The 22,221-nt window shown below is 40.2% G+C and overlaps 1 protein-coding gene across 27 annotated transcripts in view; it reads left to right on the top strand.

The window, feature by feature from the left end:
* EPB41 (erythrocyte membrane protein band 4.1) overlaps window positions 1-21,107 on the top strand; it is a 274,098-nt gene extending 252,991 nt beyond the window's left edge. For 25 of the 27 annotated variants that reach the window (XM_053398548.1, XM_053398547.1, XM_053398553.1 and 22 more), the window contains 5 exons: window positions 1,159-1,287; window positions 8,332-8,433; window positions 13,539-13,619; window positions 14,146-14,270; window positions 16,046-21,107. In XM_053398548.1, coding sequence (XP_053254523.1) covers window positions 1,159-1,287; window positions 8,332-8,433; window positions 13,539-13,619; window positions 14,146-14,241 — 408 coding nt within the window. In that variant the 3' untranslated portion in view covers window positions 14,242-14,270; window positions 16,046-21,107. The remainder of the gene's footprint in view (window positions 1-1,158; window positions 1,288-8,331; window positions 8,434-13,538; window positions 13,620-14,145; window positions 14,271-16,045) is intronic. The other 2 variants (XM_053398578.1, XM_053398550.1) reach the window with 1 other exon arrangement.
* Window positions 21,108-22,221: the final 1,114 nt, after the last annotated feature.

Raw genomic sequence — 22,221 nt, 5'->3', positions numbered from 1 at the left:
GTAAATGTGAACTTGAAACATCTCTCTTTGCAGTCTTCTCTGCTACATTTTCGGAGTCATTCTACAAACACTGCAGCAAGCATTTGTCATAAATCCATAAAGAAGGATTATGTTTCGATGGCCTGAAATATTCCCCAAACTAATCAACCACTTAATCTCCAGTCTATAGGAATGATTCCCCTCATCTACAAAGTAGATGTATATTTTATTAAAACAATTTTTAAAAAAGTATTGTCTCCTGACTCAAGCAGAATATATTTAAAAGAAAAGGAAACCGATTCTAAAAGGCATCAGATTTTATGAGATAGTGCTAAATGTCTTCTGTGTGTTGTAAATACATTGCAGAAAATATTGCGCTAAAAGCAGCCAGCGCCGCAAGTCTTTCCATTTACAAGAACAAAACATAGCTCTTTGAGTCTGTAGTCATCTGATTTGGAAATCTCTGAGGAAATACCTGCATTTGCCCATCAAATTAAAAAATAAATAAAAATTGCCTGCTCCAGTGTTCTTAACAATCCCATCTGCTAAAATACCTCAACATTTAATCTGGTAATAATCAAGGTGATGACTGTCAGACTTTGAAAAGGTGAAGGGAACATAACAGAGTGGGGAAAGCCTGGTGGTGCTCTTACTAATATTACATTCTCTTTTGATTAATTATCAGGTGGTGGCACAGCTGATTTTTCTTTTCCTGTTATTCTTGAGATTTGAATATCCATAAATAATGATCTGATGCTGATTTAATAGAAGCTACTGGACTCTACACATCTCACACTGGCTGGAAATCATACATTTGTATAATCTCTTAATATACTAGCATGTTAATCAGACTTGAGCTCCTCCTAACCATAAAGATTCTTATCCGCATGCTAAATTTGGCTTACCCTTTTAACTATGAAACAGTTTCCATATTTTAGTTTGCAGATGGTCACATTTGGCCAGGAAGCTAGGGGAAAAATGTTATTTATATTTTATCTCCAAACATTGACAGATGACTTTCCAAAATGTGCCTTTAGTGCAAACAACATAGCAACTGAAATTTCTATATGGAGTCCATTGTGCTTTTATCAGATCAGTATTGTAATGGTTGTCAGTAATATTGTTAGAGTTCAATGGTACTAAATGTGATTTCTCTCTCTCTAAAATCCTGTTTTGTAGCCACCCCTTGTGAAGACTCAGACAGTTACTATCTCTGATGTGTCGAACACTGTGAAAAGTGAAATTCCAACGAAAGAAGTTCCTATTGTCCATACAGAGACCAAGACTATAACTTATGAAGCTGCACAGGTAGGCTGTTTCATAATCTGGTGGTACAGTTTTATTGTAGTGTAAATAGTCTCAGTGAAAATTAGAAAATTTGATATCAATGGGACAAGCTTACCTGAGAGGAGCTTCACAGGTTTAAATTGTTGTGAGAAATACCACTGTTGACACCAGTGCTTTCTGCACCAAACACAAACATAAATACATATCTGGGAAGTCTGATCAGGCTTGAGTTTTCAGACTTTTGTACATATATATATGGCATCTAGGATTTCCCTCTTTGCTGCGGAAAAGAGTGGTGTAATGCTGTTTCCCCCCTGCATCGATCACAATGAGTAGAGCTTCCCAAACTATATGAGGATTATGCCCACTATGCTTGCACAATAGCCACAACACTCATGGAAGGCACAAAGAAAGGGAAGAAAGTGTGCGTTAATAGGGGAGGCTGCAGTGGTCAAAGACAGCTATTTGAACCTGAACCTTTAGATTGAACTTGAACCTTTAGACCTTTACAATCTTTACATCAATTTTAAAACATATTACATTAATTCCAAAGCCAGATTGCAGCCCCAATAAAACTTTCTAGAAGTTTTGATACTCCAACTGTCTTCTTGGTTATTAACCCTTTAGGAGGAATTTAATGAGGGAGATACTTCCTACCCAGTGGATATTGACTTTCTGGGGAGAAGTATCAAAACTGAAAGTAGCTTGTGGCTTCTGAGCATGTAGTTTTCATCCTCATGCATTCATTATAACTTGTGTGAGCATATATATGCCAAGTTTTGTGTCTGTTTTGCTTTCCCTATACAGTGGTGCCTCGCAAGACGAAATTAATTCGTTCTGCGAGTTTTTTTGTCTTGCGAATTTTTTGCCTTGCGAAGCACAGTCAAGTCGCAACTGCACCTCTTCAAGCGGTTTTAAGAAAAAGGAAACAAACTTGCAAGACGTTTTCGTCTTGCGAAGCAAGCCCATAGGGAAATTCATCTTGCAAAGCAACTCAAAAAACGAAAAACTCTTTCGTCTTGCGAGTTTTTCGTCTTCCGAGGCATTCGTCTTGCGAGGTACCACTGTACAGTCATACCTCGTGTTGCGTTAGGTTCATGTTGCGTCTTTTTGGCTTGCGAACACGGCAAACCCGGAAGTGTATACTTCCGGGTTTCGCAGCAGAAGCATTCTTCGCGCATGCGCAAAAGCGTTCGGCACGCTTCACACATGCACAGCGCGCTTGCTTAGAAGTACCGCTCTAGTTGTCGACTTTTTTGGGTGTGAATGGCACCCTGGAACTGATCGTGTCCCCAACTAGAGGTACCACTGTATACAGTACCGTGTTCCCCAAAGCGAACTAGTATCAATGTCAGAATTCACTGACAAGGCATCATGTTTTCTGCAGGCCACAATGAAGTGTGTAATGCACCTCCTTGTCAGTTTTGATGGAAGTTTTGATTTATTGCTACCCAAGGCTGTAGAGAAGATCTGAGTCCTATGACCAGCTCACTTTAACCCTGCCACCTAGGGCAGGCTAATAAGACTCAGATTATTGTATCACTGGGGGAAAGTGTTCCAATTTGAAAAGTCCCTGAATGGGGGGACGGGGGACCCACCAACTTGGACTGAGCAGTACTGACAGGTTGATTGAGTGGTTGGTGGTGGCAGAGTTGCAGGAACTCTTAGGAGAAACCAATTTGAAAGAGTAAGTCCAGTTGGTTCAGGGCAGATTTGGGGATTTCAGCCCTCTTTTGTTGCCCTCATGGATTATCTGAAAGGGAAAGTGTGGGATTATCTGAAAGGGAAAGAACATTCTTTTTGATGTTTCATACAATAGACCATCATATCCTTTGGGGGCAGCTTAATCAGTTAGGAGTTGGAGGCACTGCTCTGGAGTGGTTCTTCTCCTACATGATTGATCAAAATTGGAAGACAGCAGTGGGTGCTATTGCTTAACTCTTTGGGGATTTATATTGTGGCATAGCAAAAAGTTCCATCTGTGATCTCTTCTGTTTTTTAGTATCTATACACAGATACTTCAGCCAATCATTCAGCAGTTTTGGAGTATCTTAAGTATGACACCCTGCTTTATCCCCCCCCCTCGAATCCAGGAGTAGCCAGGTCTTCCCTGTTCATCTTAATGAACCAGCCTCTACTGGGTTAGAGAGTTAATCATGAGGCTTCAGTCCCCTTAGAGTAGCAAATATCCAGCATAGGAATGCTACTTAACCTTGCCTTGCTCCTTGATCTCAGGTGGCAGTCATGATGAGGAACACTCTTTTTAATCATTTAGCTTGGTGAGCTGACTACACCCTTTTTTCTCTTACAAGGATTTTACTTCAGTCACCCATGCTTTGTTCCCATTTAGATTATTGCAGTGTGCTTACTTATCACTGCCTTTTGAAGTCTGGCTGGAATTCAGCTGCCACTGAATGTGGTAGCTTCCATATTAAACAAGGGAGGCCCCAGACAGTGTAGAACTCCAGTCCTGGCTTCACAGCATGGATTGCCTATTTGTTTCAGGCCAGTTCCCCATGTTGGTTCTGACTTTTAGAGCCTTCATGCTTTAGGAACTAATTTCTCTAATCTCTGCATTCCACCTGCTAAAATAAGGTTAGCAGCAACACAGGGTAAGGCTTTCTCAGTGGCAACGTTTTCTGTACGGAATACACTTCTTCAGAAGAACTGCTTGGATCTATCCTTTTTATTTTTCTGTCTGCATGTTAAAAAACTTTTTTCATTTTTAAATGCATTTCCCATTTGGCTGGTGAGTGTACTATGCAACATTTTTTTCCTCTTGGTGTTTCTTTAGGAGGAATGTTAGGATATGAATTTAATTTTTTTAAATTGGCCCTTTTTAGTTTTAATGCTTTTGAACTTTTGAGTGAAACATTTTGGTAGTGCCTTTTGACAGAGAATGACGTTTATCACCTGGCACATGTCCAAATTCTGTTCCTAAATAGCTGGTATAGAGCTTAGCTATCCACTACATGTTTTAAAATTATCTGCATTTGTAGAGGTTGATATGTTTTGAATATAGCTTCACATTATAAAAATCCCTCTCAACTTCATTTATAAGTAGGTTTTGGTCAGCTCTGGCATGGAGGTTTGCTGGCTGAGTTAAAACAATTTCTGTGCTATTTTGTGCCAACCATACAAGGAATAGCCACACATTCTAGAGCTGACTCCACCTGAGAGATGCTTAAAATGTCCTCATCACATTTGAATATGTTGAAACCTTGGAAATTCTGTGATATCTGTTGGATGCTGCTTCCACCTAGTGGACACTCTGAAGGTATTGCATTTGATATTTCAGTAAGTTTCACAAACCCTTGTAAAATATTAATTAATATGTAATTCTAACAAACAAGTACATGAGCAGATATCTCACTGTGGCACAAATATGTTTAAAGGCAGACTAAGAAATATTGGTGTTGTTCTTCCAGTCTGAGATGGCAAACCAGGGGAAACATCCATTTGCTGAAGGAACCTGTGCATAGCTAATTTTTTCAGTCTAATCTGTCATGGTGACCCTTGGAAGTTTTTTTAATTGTTAGACTACACATAAACACGCACACACACTATCAAGGTCATTGTTTTTACTAAAGAAAAAAAAGAGCTCTCTTTTTTAGCATAGGAACAAACATCTGGGTTTTTAAAGCTTTCTTCTCCCCTTCAAAAAGACGTAACCACCTGCCCCAACACATACTATGGCTATCCTCTCTGAGCCAAGTCTCCCCTTTTACTTCATTATGTTTGTGTGGCCATCCAACTCCAGAAGCAGGATTGAGGCTCAAGCTACCATTGTGGCAACAAGGAAGTAACACTGAGGGTGCTACAAGTTTTGTCAAACAGCTCACTAACCAGATTCTGAGGAAACAATGCATTATTGTTCAGCAGGTATTAAACCTTGGTGTTGAATTAAGATGTAGGGTTTTTTTAGTTTGTTTCTTCACAGCAGCATCACTGTTTGGATGGGGCTTAGATGTTCTGACACATTAGGCACATATGAGTTTTGATGCACCTTGCTCTGCATAAGCTTTCTTTGTACCTAAAAATGGTTGAAATGTTGCTCTGTGCTACCAAAACATATTTAATGTAGTTATCTAGCCCTTTTTGTTGAAAGACTAGTTCACTTTGGAAATGTGACTGGAAAGTGTGCTTTCTCTGGGGACTTTTTGTATCACATTACCTGAGGACTAAGAGAAAGGGCAAAAGATAGTGGCAAAAACCTGGAGAAATTCTTACCTTAGCAGTTTTGTCCAGTTCCTAACCCATGCAACATGGAAAGCATAGTATCTGAATTAGAGACCAGAGCTGACAATGGGTTATATTGTTGTACCAGACATTTTGCTCCCTGTCCCAGTTAGCTGAGCTGAACTCAAAAGTATGATGATGAGGACATTCAGGCTTATCGCTTGCTGGTGGTTTTCATGGCCAGCTGCCATGGATTTAGCTATTGTCTGTGCAACAGGTCCAATATGAAAAGTAATTCACTTCATTGTTGAATCTTGGACAGCTTGCCACCTTCTGAGTAAAGGTGGCCCCATTTGGATTTGTCTGGACCTGGAAGTATTCAGTATCACCCAGTGGCAAATACCCCATTTTGGGGCAAGCTGCTCAAGAGGATGGTGCTGGTGGTCCAGCTTCAGGCATCTTCGGAAGAGACTGAATATCTGGATACATTTCTGTCCAGCTTCTGGCCTGGTCATGGCAATGAAACTGCCTTGCTTGCCCTGGTTGATGACACTTGTTGGAAGATAGATGGGCAGCGGGGGAGTATGGCCCTTCTTGTTCTCCTTCAGTTCTCAGTGGCTTTCCATACCATTGATCATGCTGTCTTTCTGTAATGGCTCAAGGCGGGTGGGGGCACTATACGTTTGTGGTTCTGCTCCTACCTACAGGGTTGTTTCCAGAAAGTAGTCATGGGGCACACTGTTCAGTGCCATGGGAGCTTTCCTGTGGTGTCCTGCAGGGTTCTGTCTTATTTAAGATCTCAGTGAAGCTGCTGGGAGTTGTCATCAGGAGTTGTGGAGTGAATTGCCCTCAATATGTAGATGGCACAGAGCTCTGTCTCTCACACACACCTGAATCAAAGGCAGCCGAGGTGCTAGACAAGTGTTTGTGGGGTGTGACAGGCTGAGTGGGGGCCAACAAATTGAACAAATTAAAAGTGAATCCTGAAAAGAGAGGTGTTATGGGTTCCAAGTTCTTGAATCTAGGTGGTGGGAAAACTTCCACTTCTAGATGGGATTGCACTACTAAGAGCAGGTTCATAGCTTGCAGGTTCTGCTGGATTCAACATTGTTACTGAAGGCCCGGGTGGCCTTTGCAGCTAGGAGTTCCAGCTATGTTTGCTTCAGCAGCTAGGGCCCCTTTTAGATAGAGTTTACTTGACTACAGTATTCTGTGCTCTGGTTGCTTCTGGATTATTGCAATGAGTTCTATAGGGAGACGGCCTATAGGAAGGAAGTTGAGCAGTTGGGGGAGTGGTGCAGGAAAAACAACTTACTGCTTAACTTAAAGAAAACAAAAGTGGATTTTAGGAAATGTAAATTGAATATTCAGCCACTTATTATTGAGGGGAAGTGCGTGGAACAGGTCTCAGTGTTTCCTTTTCTGGGAATGGAGTTGAGAGACGACCTAACCTGGGGAGAGAACAGCAAAGACCTGGTGAAGAGAGCACAGCAGAGGTTATATTTTCTGAGAATCCTCCGGAAAAACAATCTCTCAAAGGACCTGTTGATGGCATTCTACCATTGCACTGTGGAGAGCGTACTAACTTATGGTCTGTGCGTGTGGTTTGGGAGCTGCACGGCCAGGGGAAAAACAATGCTATCCAGGGTTGTAAAGACTGTAGAGAGAATTATTGGGTGAACTCTTCCCACCTTAGACCAAATCTATGCTGCCAGGTGGCATAAGAAAGCGGCAGAGATAGCACATGATAGTACGCACCCCGGAAATGATCTCTTTCAGCTTCTGCCTTCTGGAAGAAGGTATAGGGTTATAAAGGCCAGGACTAGCCACCTGAAAAACAGTTTCTACGCTAATGCAATTCTGGTTCTAAACGCAGCATAAGGGGTCTCTGTAGTATAGTGTATTTTAAAATGGGGTTTTAGAGTTTTTAGGGGTTTTTGAATGTTTTATGTAGTTTTTATGTAGTTTTATGTAGTTTCGTGGTAGTTTTATGTAGTTTTATGTAGTTTTTCAATTTCATTGTTCTGCAAGGGACAATGACAATAAAGATATCGTATCGTATCGTATAGGGCTGCCTGTGAAGATGACTTGGAAACTTCAGCTGGTCTAAAATGCAGCAGCCAGTTTATTCGCTGTAGTTGCCTTTGGAACTCATATAAACCCCTGCTGTAAAACAGCTGCACTGCTTTCCAGTTTGTTTCTGGATTCAATTCAGGATGCCCACACCAGTGTTTAGAGCCCTAAACACCTTAACCCCCAAATATCTGAGAGAAAACCTCCTTCCCTACAGACCCTGTTGGGGGTTAAGATCTTCAGAGAGTGCCCTGCTGGTAGTTCCACCATCCATGGAAGTTTGCGGGGGTGACCTGAAAGAGCATTCTCTGTGGCGGCCCCTAAGCTGTGAAATTCCCTTCTCCCAGAGATGTTTCGTTTGGTGAAAGGTGAAGATGCACCTCGTTGCCCTCACCTTTGACAGCTGAGACATGTGTTTTCAGGACCGACCTGATTCCTGTGGCTGCATTTGGTTCTAACTGTTTTTAATACCAAATTTTTAATTCTTGTGATTTGCTGGTGAATAAGTCCTCCTCCTGATCCCACAGAAGGTGCAAAGGAGAGCGTGGAAACCCAATGCTTCTTCACTAAGGCTTGCCATATCTAATTCATGTAGTGCTAAATTATGGTTTAATGTTTTGTGTGAAGACAACCATTAGTTGCAATCCTGTGCCACATTGATGCAGATTTGATTAGTAACATTAAATTATTGCAAATTTACCAACAGCCTTCTGGCTCATTACACTTTGCCGTTGTAGCCTTCTCTGCTGAACAAACAACTCTCTCTAGGTGAGCAAGGAGATAATTTATACTTGTTATGTATCTCTGCCATAGACTGATGATGGCAGTGGGGATTTAGACCCTGGAGTTCTGCTAAGTGCTCAGACCATCACTTCAGAGACCACCAGCAGCACTACCACTACCCAGATTACAAAGGTAAAATACAATAGTCTCAAGTGTGTGACCTCACTGATAAGCTATTTGCGTTGACAGGGAATGAGTTGTACAAACTCTAGTCTCTGTCTGTCTTTGGGTGACCCCTCTCTAATGGGATTGGCAGTTTGTGGCACATCAGAGTTTTACTGACTGTAGGGCTCGTGTCTGGTTCCTTTTACTTGTCTTGTCAGTACTCTAGATGTGACACAGTCACCACTGATGCTTCACTTGAAGGTTTCAATCTAGGACAAATGGTATTCAAAATACTGTTGAAGAGGATTTTCCCTACCATTTACAGCTTCTTTCCAATGGTATGGAAAGAAGCTGATGGAAACGAATCTCATTAAACATACATAACCTAGCTTTTTCCCTAACGTGGAACTCAAGGCAGCATACATACTGTCCTCAGATGGTCTCCTATCCAGACACTGACCAGACCCACCTGGATCTTTCTAGCTTGGAGAAATGCATACTAACCCCACTTTGAACATCTTTCAACACGGAAGTCTTTTCCCAAGCTAGGTACACAGGTGTTTCCAGTTTGGGAGCTATTCACAGGAGGTTCCATGTTGTTAAAGTAATAAGTGGGTAGCTACCCCGAGAAGAGACCATTAGCTAACATTATCTGGGACACAGGATTCATTTGAAATAACCAATAGAGCAAGCTCAGCACACTGTTGCTGGCAAAAGAAATGGTGTTTAGCCGTATGTGTCTAGCATATTCTCTCTGCTGGGGCTAGCCTACATTAAAGGACCCATTATGTTTTAGAAATCAAGGTCAGAGATTGCTGAGAAACACAAATTGCCACTAGAGATTGCCAAGAAGCACAGATTACTACTGACCTTTGTACACTAGATGATAGTACTAAAACAGAAAGCCATTTCCAATACCAAGTCATTCTAAAGCACAACAAATATATTTAGATAAGGCTTCAGTCATTATGTGGTCCCCCCCATAGAAGCTGCTTCACTTTGCTTCCATACTCCACAGTCCCTCAAGATGGCTGTAATACTGGAATGTTCATATGGTTCAACCAACCTGATTGTGTTAACGAGTCTATATGGATTTCAGATGACTAATGTGGAAAGTGGCTCTCAAACATTGTAGCTATTAGGTGCAGTGATACCACGTGGAAATAATTCCAGATAGTCTTCACAATATGTGGCAAGCTTTACTACTTGGTGGAGATCTCTCCAGATGCATCACTTGTGAAAATGTGTGGCAGAAAAATATATATGCCACGTGTGTTGCAATACAGTTGACCCAAACGAACATGTAGTAGAGCAGCCAAATACAAGATAGTCATTATTTTTACCTCTTGTTTGCAGAAGCGCTCTCCTCCAGCACCAGTGTTACTGCTACTTGTTAGAAAAGCACCAAAGTTGAGGGCATCAAAGCTGCAGTAAGCTTTTTCTTGAAGGCAGCCACCAGAAAGAATTCAAAGGCAGCTTTGTTTAAAGGAAATGTATTAGTCAAGGAAGCTAAAAGACCTCTCTGTTTTGAGGGATGATGTGACTGACAGTTCAATGGCTCCCTAATCTCAGTTATCCTCAATCCCATTAACTTGACCCTGGAAGGGAAATCCTGGTCCATGTTCCAGAAAGAATGCTTTAATGTTCATTGTCACCATCCTGTACATTACTCATTCTAGAATAATTGCCACTCTTGCAACTTAAGTGATGTCTACAATCTTTATGAGTATGAAACCTGGTTTCACTTAGAGAAGTATCACCACCCCACTTCTCTGACATTATTTGCACAGAACCCTGTGGATTCAGCCTGCTCTTTCTTTGGGGCTTTACTTCTAATTAGGTTTAACTGAGTAATTGCCTCTACCTTTATACCGTTGCTCTTTGGTAGGGCAAGTTCACATATTACTTAAGGGAAGGGGCAGGAATAACATAATGAGCACCATTCTTTCCTAGGGCTTGAAAACATGTAAACCAATAAAGTGAAAAAGGTCTTTTGTCTCAAGTTCCTTTGAGTTAATGAATAGTCTAACTTCTCTTTTCCTTGTCATTGATGTTGCCATCATTTTTCTTTATAAAGGTTTTTCTTATTTTGGCTCATCTAATCTTTCCTGCTCTCAGTGCAAGATCTAAGTGCTGTTCTGACCATTCATACTTGAAGATATGTGTCTAAATGGAAATTCCTCCATCTCTTTTTTGCATTCTTAGGATGTCAGCCGAGAAAAGTAATTTCTGAAACAATTTTATTTTGGTCTCTTAGGGAGCACCTCACTGGACAACCTCTCCAATAATAGGAAGATAAGCAACTGTTTGTGTAACTTAGCTTAAAAGAGAATTCCATAAACACTGTTGGATTAAAGGATGGCTTTCTCCACAGTTTATCCTCCAAAGTACTGGATATTTATAGGTCCATGTCTTCCTCCTGAGGGGAATTTATATTTAATGTTTAGGTGTTGCGTGGTTTCACTTAATAATGGAGAAGTATTATTGTGTTAACACAGATAAAGGCATTTCAGCATGTTTAATAATAATAATAATACTCCACCTATTTGGGCAGCTTCCAATACATTTAAAAACATAATAAAACATCAACCATTAATAGCAACAATCTGATCCAATATTTAAAAAAACACAACAACTTTAAAATTAAACAAGTTATATCAAAAAAGCAATATTCAATCATTCAACCTAATAGTAAACAGTACAATTAGTAAAGGTAAAGGGACCCCTGACCATTAGGTCCAGTCGTGACCGACTCTGGGGTTGCGCGCTCATCTTGCTCTATGGGCCAAGGGAGCCGGCGTTTGTCCGCAGACAGCTTCTGGGTCATGTGGCCAGCATGACTAAGCTGCTTCTGGCGAACCAGAGCAGCGCACGGAAATGCCGTTTACCTTCCCGCCGGAGCGGTACCTATTTATCTACTTGCACTTGACGTGCTTTCAAACTGCTAGGTTGGCAGGAGCAGGGACCGAACAACGAGAGCTCAACCCGTCGTGGGGATTCGAACTGCCAATCATTCAACCTAATAGTAAACAGTACAATTAAACATCATCAAATAATAAAAGTTTACGCTTATCAATTACAATAAAGAATTACTAATCTATAATCAATAAAATAGCAAATCGCAGTGCATAAAATACCACAAAACATACAAAACTACATTAAAAGGATCAAATTGATACACAATCTAAGGTTTTCTGGGCTCCATTTCATTTGGACTAACAGAGTGAGAAGACGAATAAGTTTGCCAGTAGGTTAGGATGATTAGATTATGAAGCAATTGTGCTGTTAAGCATTTCTGTTCATCTTCTGCATCATTCCTTCAATGACTAGGTTTGTTGCTTACACACCTTTACCTCTCTTTGTTTTTGTACCAGTTCTCCTGGTGTATAAGCAGTGTGTGTTTGAATCTAAGAGTTTTCTGCTAGCATGAATTTGGTTGAAAGTGGATCTGTGACTTTCAGTCTAGTAGATAAAGTTTATTTTAAAAAAGGACTAAAGATGCATCTCAATCGTCCAGTGGATTTTTTAAAGTATCATTTTTAATACAAGTACTTGTATTTGCAAGCACTATCTTAAGGCGAATTCCCCTCTTCTTTCTCAATCAGGAATTGATGCTTGCTGTAACATTATCTAAAAGAAAGATTGCAGAATCTAAAAACAAAATATGTTTTTAAAACATGTTTTTTCATAAAAACTGTTGTTTTTATTCATATGTATGTGTAGTCAAACAACTAAAACACATACAATGAATCCACTATGATTTCTCTAATTGGGTGGTAGTCTGAGTAGAAAGGCAAATGTGAGTAGGACTGTTTTAGATGTTACTTTCCCCCATGTAGATGTGAGCATTCATCCTATCAGACCATAGGACAAAACCTTTTTTTCTAGTTTCTTTTTTTTTTGCACTTGCTCTTTGTCTTTCCTCTCCCTCTCTGTTTCTCTTAATGTGGAACTAGCTTTTTATGCAAAAACTGAATAAGGAAAGGAGGAAACAAAGATGTATATCTTTACAAGGACTAAAAAGGTCAGTTATTAAGTGGACACACAAAGTTTGTGTCTGATAAAGGTCTGCAAGATCTAAGTGCGGTTCTAACTATTCATACATTGAAGATACGTGTCTATATGGAAATTCATCCATTTCTTTTTCTTTCTTTTTTGCATTGTTAGGATGTCAGCAGAGAATAGTAATTTCTGAAACAATTTATTTTGATGTCCTTTATGTATTCTTACATGTGCTGTAGTCTGCTTTTCTTAGGAGCCAGTATAGTCCTGAATGTTAGCTTTGGTTCAAAGGAGTCTAGCCCAGGCTAGAGTGGAATCTAACATGTCTCCATTTCAGATCCCTGTTTTGAAAAAAAGGAGATAGTGTCCCTGAGAGCTTGGTCACTATTGTGGGTTTGAACAAGCTAAGAATTGTGTAAAACGCAGCCGCCATTGGGAGCCATATAAGTTCAACAAACCTGTGATAGCAGTTATCACACACTCCATTCACATTTCTCACTATAGCCTGATTCACATGTCTTGCTAAGCTAAACCATGGCTTAGCATAAGCATGTGGACTTCTGGGAAGGAAATTGCAACTTCTTTGCTCCTTCTCACTCATTCTGCTGCTGTGCTGAGCTGAGCCAAGCGACAGCTTGGTATAGAGTATCATTGGAAATTGGGATTGTGGTTTATGTCTCTTCAAACTAAGCATGAGCTGTAACCAAAGCTTGTCCTATTGCTTATGGCTCATGGTTTGCCTGGCAAAGTTAAGCCATGAGCCAGGGTTCAGATGACACTAAACCAAACCATGGCTTAGCTCAGCACAGTGCAACAGCAGAATGACCAGGAAGGAGTGAAACAACTGCAATCCCTTCTCCAGGAGCCCCTGTTCTCTCATGTTCACCATGATGTGCAAACCAGGCCTGTGACAGCAGTAGGAAAATCATTTGCATATCTATTAAGCTTACAATCATAGGAATTTGGTTGTCAAAGAGTGATACGCATCTAAACTAGATCTAATTGTGAATCATTCCTGCTGACTTGACCTTTTGGTTGCTCTGATTGATTAACTAGGCTTGTTTTTCTCTTTAAAACTATTTTTTAACATTTTGGCATTGTTGCATTGTAAGCTGTTTGTTCTCTCATAGACTGTGAAAGGTGGAATTTCAGAAACACGAATTGAAAAAAGAATTGTCATCACAGGAGATGCAGACATTGATCATGATCAAGTAAGACTTTTAGTTTAGTGACTATTCTGAGTATGTGCACATTGTTTCTGGCACTTTTATCAATGGAGCAAGATATATTGCATGACCTTTGGGGTCTCCAGAGGGATTTGAAGTTCACCCATGATAAGATTCTAGCCAGATTCTGAACTCTGCCAACCTTTAGTGCATAGCTTTCATTCTGTACTGAAGAGACACTGCATTACCCTGGCCTTTGACATCTGAAATACATTGTTAAGACCTTCCCTATTTTTTTTGTATTGTAAACTGTTTTAACTGGTTTAAATATAATATTTTTATATTGAAAGCTGCCCTGTGACCTTGCAGTGGGTCAGAAAAAGAACCCAATAAATATGCCACTACCTTGTTGCCCTAAATTGATCCAAAAATGTTTTCCTTAATGATAGGTTGCAATCCTTCATTACTATATGGAAAGTAGTTGGTAAAGTTAGATCGTGATAGGAAGCAAAATGTTGTTGCCCTAAACTCGATTCAATATAAGTTTGTTCTTTATGCCATCTTTCTTCAGGTTCTGGTACAGGCCATCAGAGAAGCAAAGGAGCAACACCCAGACATGTCTGTGACCAAGGTGGTTGTCCACCAGGAGACTGAGATTGCAGAATAAATAGCAAGACCAGCTACATATATTATCAGGTAGTTTTCTTTTTTCCTTTTTTTGTTAGCACTCCTGCATCTTGAAGCATGGCAAGGTTTTCACCTAAGTCACAACTGAAGGTTGTTTATTTCTAGCAGTTTTCAAGGAAAGCCTTTTCAAAACTTGTGCTTGGTACATTTTGACTCTGTCCTTGCAGGACTTTTAACAGGGAAGGCTCAGCAGCTGGTAGATGAGGGGCCATGTCTGGACTTTTAATTCCTGTTTTGTAGGTCAACACTCCAGCCCCAATATATGACAAAGTGCTTCCATGTGCAAGAGGTCAGCCTGGCTGTGGTTGTAACTTTTCAAATCTGCTTGAAAGTTAGCTGCCACTAAGACTAGAGCAATGACACTAAATGCATAGACATAAATAGGCTGAGCCTGCACAACATAAAGCCCACAGGCACAATGTGTAACTTCAGCTTTTGTAGCCTTCTAGGCCTTCCTCTTAAACCGTTACATGTGGCCCATAAGCCACAAAGTGACTAAGTGAAGGATTTGCTTAAAGAGCTCATGTGCTGTTACAGTTGTTGCTAGAAGAAGTTCACAGGTTCAGAGGTCTGTCCCACAATTGCCGTGACTTTGCAATGGATGCTAATGCAGTCTGAAAGTTCCACTTCCTTCTCCATATGCTGTCATGTATCTTTTAAATACACCACAAGTGTCTGCATTTTATTACCATGGATAGTTAATGTGGTATGAGTGCATGGGCAAGTAATAGAACTCACAGTTGTTTGAGTTTGCAGTCTTGCTGTAGACTTAACTATGATTTTGGGTGCCCATTGCAAGCTAACTACTTTTTGTGGGACTGAACTCTGAACTCCCTTAGTCCACAAACAATCACATACCACCCAGATGTTATTTTGAACCTCCATGCTTGGTAGTTGGATCCTGAATTTAGGAGGGAAAGCCCCATCCTTTTAGCAGCCTTTCCTGCCTTGGGCTATTCAGTGTGGCGAGAGCCCTTTCCACAAGTCTTGACACTGCTTGCTCAGGTTTCTCACTGGGTGTTCCCCTTATGTGTTGGGTACATTGCCAACACTCAAAGAATGTTAACTTGAGAACTGCACAGCTTTGCCAACTTTATTCCACCAGTGAAATTCAGCTTACTCTGTCTAGTCACTTTTGATTGGCTGCAGCAGAGCTTATTAAATTTGTGAGTGAACAGGAACTAGGCACTTGTAGAAAGAGGCCTCCTAATGCTACATATTCAGAGAGCAGGATGCTTAGGTTTGAGGTATGCATTAATGCACTCAAAAAGGTATATCATGGACAGCTTAGGGAACCTGGTTTGTGGGAAAGTGGCATTCGGCAAACTTTCCTGGACTGCATATTCAGTGCAAGACAGGAAATGTAAGTACATTTACTGAGGAAGCATCTAGGGCAGGGACCCTAACAAGTTCAAAATAAAAAAAATGTGATAATGAGGCAATGATCAAAAACTTATAAAACTGGTGTCTGAAAAGCATATTTAAACTTACAAGTCATTCTCAAGCACTTGAGTAGTATGTGCACAGAATATAACAAGGGATCCATGGTAGCTTGGTTTCATTACTGCTTCTGATGGAGTGGAATGAGACTAATTCTTATCTCTGTGTGTGTACTTTGGTGCTGATACCTAAATACACAGACCTCTTGCCATGTGTGAAAGGTGTGTGCATGTGTGCATATGGCGATGGGCAGGAAGATACAGACAATTTACCAGCAGATGTTTCAGAATTTCAGACTTGTTTTCTACTGATTGGTAATTTAGCATAAATTTGTTTTTCCCTAGGCGATGTCTGTTTCAGTCTGCGAAGGCCACCCAACATATACCAGCAAAACTACAAGGAAGCTACCTTGGAGCACCATGACCTCAAACTTGCCAGATTTACTCTCAGTCAAACATTCTATCATTTATTACTAGGAAGTTGTGCTTTTTGATGTTTACTTCGGATTCTCCTTAACACAATGGATCCTTTTTGATTATCATTTTTATATTGTGACCGACAGTATGCCATACTTTTCACAGTACTGATTTTTTTTTTTACAGTTTTGCAATCCCCCACCCCACTTTTTGCATTTTTGCATTTCCTTTCCCCACCACCTTTTTTGGATCTGTATTATGAAGTCAGAGGCCCACACAAAAAGAACATGTAGAGCTTATCAAAAGTGATTGCCTTTGATTGAACTGCATTGCCCTTCTTCCTTCTTTTCCTCCTCAAGCAGTTTGCATTCTCACATAACTTTGAACATGTTATAGTGTGGGGGTCTCAGTGACCTAGAAGTGACCCCTCTTGCCTGAGAAATCAGGAAAACACTTGTGCAATGCTTTGTCTTGGCTCTTGTGGATCTGAGATATATTCAGAGTTTCCTAATCACAGCTATTTTATATATGCCAGGCACAAATGTGCCTGCCCTATTTTCCTCTGGATTTCCCTTGCTTTTGTTGGTTTGTCAGCCCCTTAGATGCTTGAATATAGCAGGGGGTTGTGGTATTTGCACAGGTATTTCAGTAGTAGTCTAGATTCAGAAATGATGGAAATTGCTTCACCTTTTATGCTGTGAATTCTAGAGGTTTTAATCAATTGTGACAAGGCACCATGTTTTTCCAGCTCTCTCCTTTTTTCTTTTTTGCACTCCTTGGAATACTAAATCTTTTGTAAATTCACTCTCCTATTTCCCCCCTCTTTTTGTTCTCCATTAAATTAAGCCTATTAGAATTGTGTGTTTAAGAGGTGTGGGCTCTACACACTATGAAATAGGCTGTAATTTATAACAATAGGATGAGGTGTTCATTTATTTTCTTTTTTCTCCTTCCCAATTGTTTGTGTTTTGAGTTTTTGTGGTTTTGGTAGCATAGTTTTAAAATCATATTGGTTTTTAAAGCACTATTTAAACTTGGCACACTGGTAACATATCACAGGAAGGGATAAATGAAGCACAAGTCATCCCTTAGAGACAATCCAGCATTCCTAAATCTGTATTCTTTAAGCAGGCAATTACAAAGGCATCATCAGTATTGTAGATTGTTTCCAATGATTGCTGTTAAAAACTAAGCCTGTACATCTTGCAAGTCACTTAATGCTCCTTATAAGACAATATAATAATTTGTAGTTCTTCTTGTGCACAGTCCATAGAGCATACTACTGTTGCACCTCCTTCCTTTGAGTCATTGAGGTCATACAAAACTTATTGCATAAGGCTGCTGAAATGAATGGTGGATGCTGCATTGCTACCATGCTAAATGAAATAACAAACCCCAGGATTGGCTGCAGTTCTCAGGATCTTAACCTAGGTATGTTCTGATTGGCTATCACTAGAGAATGTTGAATGCCATTAAAAAAAGGATCCAAATCAGAACAAGAGCAGATTTAAGTTAGTTTTTCTCTGTGTGGGTTTGTTTCTACCCAAAATAACTCTTTCTCCTTATGACTTTAAAAGTACACTTTTAAAACAAATCTCGCGAAAGGTAGTTGGTATCAGTATTCTTAAATGGGAAGCAGTTTCATTTCCTTTAACTGTTTTCCCCATGTAGGAAGAATGAGAGGATTCCAAATTGGGATGCAACATGTTCTTCACAAATAAGATGAACTTCTTCTCCATACTTAGTTGAAAGATTTCCTTGGCAACACTAAAAACTGCAGGCTTGTTCTTTCCTTCCAGCAGCATGTGAAAGTTCTGTAGAATTATGAGTGATGTTTTTTCTGAGAGGTATGAAGTTGAAATTCTTTTGAGTGCACCACCTAATAGCTGAGGGGCGGGATGAGGGCTGATTCTAGCATTTAAGTGAAGAGGAATGCTTTCTGCTGTTTAAAGAAAGTTTACAGAAAACAAGGACACACATTGAAAAGAATCTGATTTCAGTGAAAACGAGCAGTTGTGTGGAAGCTATATTATCATACCGCATGTCTACTTTCCCCCTCAGTTTTGAGTAGGTTTCAGTTAGGGAGTTAATACAGTCTTATTTAGAGTTTGAAAGCATTATGGACATGTAAGAGTTTAGCACTGCTCAATCAGCTTTCCTCCAATGTGCTCTGGGGTCCCGTCAGCCACAACAAGCCTTCAGTGGTTGCCATCTAATGCACTTAGCTGTGAGTAAAGCCCAACTGGAAACAATAGACTTCCTTCCAAGTGAACAAACTCGGGCTGTAACACTATTTGTGGGTTTCTATATGCCCTTCTCTTTATAAATAGAACTAATGGGCTACCTTCCTAAAAATCTTAGACTGAACTTTTAAAAATAAAAATAAAAAATCAACCCATAGCACTTAAAAAATGTATTTATTGTGGAAGACAATTTTGGTTGTGTCACTTTCTCTAGTGCATAATTCTTCTGCAGCTTCCTTTTCCTCTGCTATTAAAAGCTTTAAGCACCAGCTATAAAATAGTTGCGTAATTCTAAAGAAGGCATCTTTATCAAATCTCAAACCTTACTACAAGTGCAGCACTGTTACACATTTATTAATGGAATTATTGCTTTTTCAGTATGTTATTTGAAGGTATGTCTTGTCCTTCCTTGAGCTGTCACTCAGCATGATTTTTAACTTTTTGTATCCTGTGGCTAACTAGCTGGTGAAGTCCTGTTCTGTTTTAAAACTACTTTCAGACACTTCTTTTGCATGAAGTTTGGATTTCCCATTAAACAGGAATTTACTCTTATCTAATCAGGGGCATGCTTCTCAGATTGTCCCTTCTCCTGACCACTGACCTACCTATTGCTTTTCCAGTTTAAGAGCTCACCACCCCTTGTGTGCAGGAACCTCATCCAGCAGACACATTGCCCCTCCCCACTGGTTTTGCGCATAGGGTGTGTTTAAGTGGGGGTGATTCCGACTTTCCATACACCCCAATGCTCTCCTGTCCTATATGGACATCTGATGTTAGCTTCTTTTGCACATCCCCGTCTTCCCCTTCAGGGTGTAAATATTTAGCATTGCTTAAAAATCTACTCAAATCTCAATCATACAAAATCATAAGGGAAGAAAGCAAGTGTGAGAAACAATCCTGGGAGGAGACAGTATAAATGCAACTGGGCAGACATAACTCTGAAGGTAAATTACTAAGCAAATAACTCTTTGAGGGTCACCCAAGTTTCTTTTTGAAATAGTTTTTTAATCCATCACAGACCCTCTTGGCAAAAGTCTAAGGCATTTAGGACTAACAGCCTTAGGTGATGGAAGTTGGTCTTGCTTTGTCTGATGAGTAGTAAGCTTTCCGTCTCCAACAGAAGATCCCCTACCATCCTTTAGGTTCATTCAAGACTGTGTGTACTCTGCGCAAAACAGAAGAAAAAAGTCTGCAATGAAGTAACCCAATTCTGTGGCAAGTAATGCTGAATTCTGCTACTTGTATAAAGTATGCAAATCATGCAGATTCATATTACCTTTGTGCCATGTATTTTGCTATTAACTATATCATTTCTGCTAATGATCATTGTAGGGAGAGAAGCACAATGCTTTTACAAGGTACTCCCTTCAACAATTCCCCCGATTTCTAGATTTCAGCAGACATTACCCGTACACTTGTAAACTTAGCGTTAATAAGTCCAGAAGCTTGCTTTTTTAAAAAAATACATTATTATTTGGCTTCTTAGAAAGCTAAATCACAAAATACCACCCCCACCCCCAGCCTTCAATATGCTCCCTTTGCTATAGGGAAAACTTTTCCTTAGCATCTGGGCTTAAAAATAGCCACTGACATGGTTACCTGTGGTAAGGAAGGAACACCAGGCAGAGAGTACCCTTTGTCAATAGACAAAGTTGGTTCTTTTCCATTTCAGGCTGCTTATGTGCCATAAGTAACCCACATACCCAGGGGCAGACAGACCAGTGGAAACAAAACAAATTTTTTTTGAACTATATGCTGAGCTGGCTTACCTTTTCAAGCTGGGTGCTGTGAAGGCCACTTAGAACCAGGATGATGAACTGGTGGCCCTCTAGATGCCGATGGACTCCAACTCCCATCAGCCTCAGCCAGCATAGCCAGTGCTCCTGGGAATGGTAGTCCAGCAACTTCTGGAGGGCCACAGGTTCTCTATTCCTCACTTAGGACTAAGATACCAGAGATGCATCCCTCTGATTTATCTGCCACCAACATGGGGAATTGCTGTTTCTTGTAAGTGAGCTGCCGGCAACCTCAAATCCACCACCATCACATTAATTGCCTGTAGAATAAATTTGGTTTCTAGAGGTCTTCGGAATTCCTGGGGGCCAGTGCTACCATTAGGGCAGTAAATGAAATATGGTCTATTTATTTATAATGCTGAGATGCAATATGTTCCCAGTAACTTCCTCCCTCATCTATGAGATTATCCGGAAACTGTCTTAACTGTATAGTAAATGAAAGCTATTTATGTATGAATGTGTGTACAGAAGGAAGGGCAGCAGGATGGTAATCTATACTGACCAAACTGGGAATAAAAATTGCAGCTTCACTTGCCAGACAGAAGTGGGCAGCCAGCTATTAAAATTTTTCTGGGTTTTATTTGGGGGAGTGTTCATAAACTGTGCTTTGCCATTTTCCTATAATGGACAATTAAATATTTGTGTTCTGACGGGGTTTTTGTTGTTTTTTTACACATTCAGTCACAAATTATTTCACTGCAGATATGAAGGAGCTTTGTAAAAATTTTAAGACAATGGTGAATTGTATAGAATAGCCGATTATTACTTTCTTTGGGGGTGGGGGATAGGAACAGAGGGGGTGGGGAAGCAAATCTTTATAGCTTAAGTAGCTGTTATTTTGAACTTTTGTAGTCAAAGGGAAAGTAGATGTAGCATTTAGACGTGTTCAATCTTGCTACTTGTATTGCATTTTTTCAATAAATTTTCAAATAAAAGATGGCATTTCTGGTTCTCCTTTGAAGCTCTACTTTTCCAGCACATTCTGAACTCATATATTGTTGCATCTTAATTATTTTATCTGCACATACAGCTTGAGCAGGGGTGTTTGTTGATAGCACTGATATCTCCAATTTCTTGGTCAGCATGGTAGATTTAAGATCTTTCATGGTATAATATATTTATGTTTTAAAATAAATGTTGCTTGGAGACATTTTAGGTAATAAGCAACTAATAATTTTATAAATAATAATAAATAAATGAGTGGTACCAGTGCATGATGCCACAGGTCATGCAGTAGTATCAGCCATCATTTCTGCAGCTGCATAATAACATGAGAAACCTGCTGCTGGATTCGTCCAAAGGCCCATCTTGTCCAGCATCCTGTTCCCACAATGGCCAACCAGATGACCAGGGGAAGCTTCCAAGTGGAACCTGAGCGCAACAGTGCTCTCCCAGTTGCTGCAGTTGAAAATGATTGCTTTAAGAATCTCACTCCCTTTAGCAATCACCCTGTTGAATGATTTCTGTGCGGACATCAGATTTCATGCACGACCCTGAATGCTGCAGATTGATTCAATGTTGTACACAGCAGGGCCACCTGGGGGAGCACACTGCAAAGTTTGGGATCTATCAAACAGGATGCTCTGGTTCTTTGCAAACCTGGAAAAGTGCACATATCTCCTCTCCATAGTGTAAAGGGCTCCTCTTGGAGAGCTAAAGCACACCACAATCTCGAGAAACTTCGTTTTGAAGTCTTTGTTTCCCCATTTTGTCTCTTAACTTTTTGGTGATGTGTTGTCAGGTTTTTTCTCCTAGATTCAAGGGGACAGTTTTTAATGCAGCCTGCAAATTATCCTCAGCATCTGGGAGGAATCTACATGGTTCACTGAGGCCACCAAGCACCTGACTCTGAAGCAATCTTTTCTCCCCCTTAACTCAGCAATGTTAATGTTTTCCCTTCATCTCAGCAGGACAGATGTCAAAGAATTCTGAAAGAAACAGGGACTGCCAATGTGTGCTTATTTGTCCCATGTCTGGAATGAAAATCAATTCATGCAAAGGGTTTCCCTTGCATTGAAAGGATTGTGGTGAAATAAAGTATTAGCAACACAAAGTAATAATTATG

This window comes from Podarcis raffonei, chromosome 8 (genome assembly GCF_027172205.1).
Source record: "Podarcis raffonei isolate rPodRaf1 chromosome 8, rPodRaf1.pri, whole genome shotgun sequence".
NCBI classification, from domain to species: Eukaryota; Metazoa; Chordata; class Lepidosauria; order Squamata; family Lacertidae; genus Podarcis; species Podarcis raffonei.
This window is presented reverse-complemented; position numbering and strand designations above follow the sequence as displayed.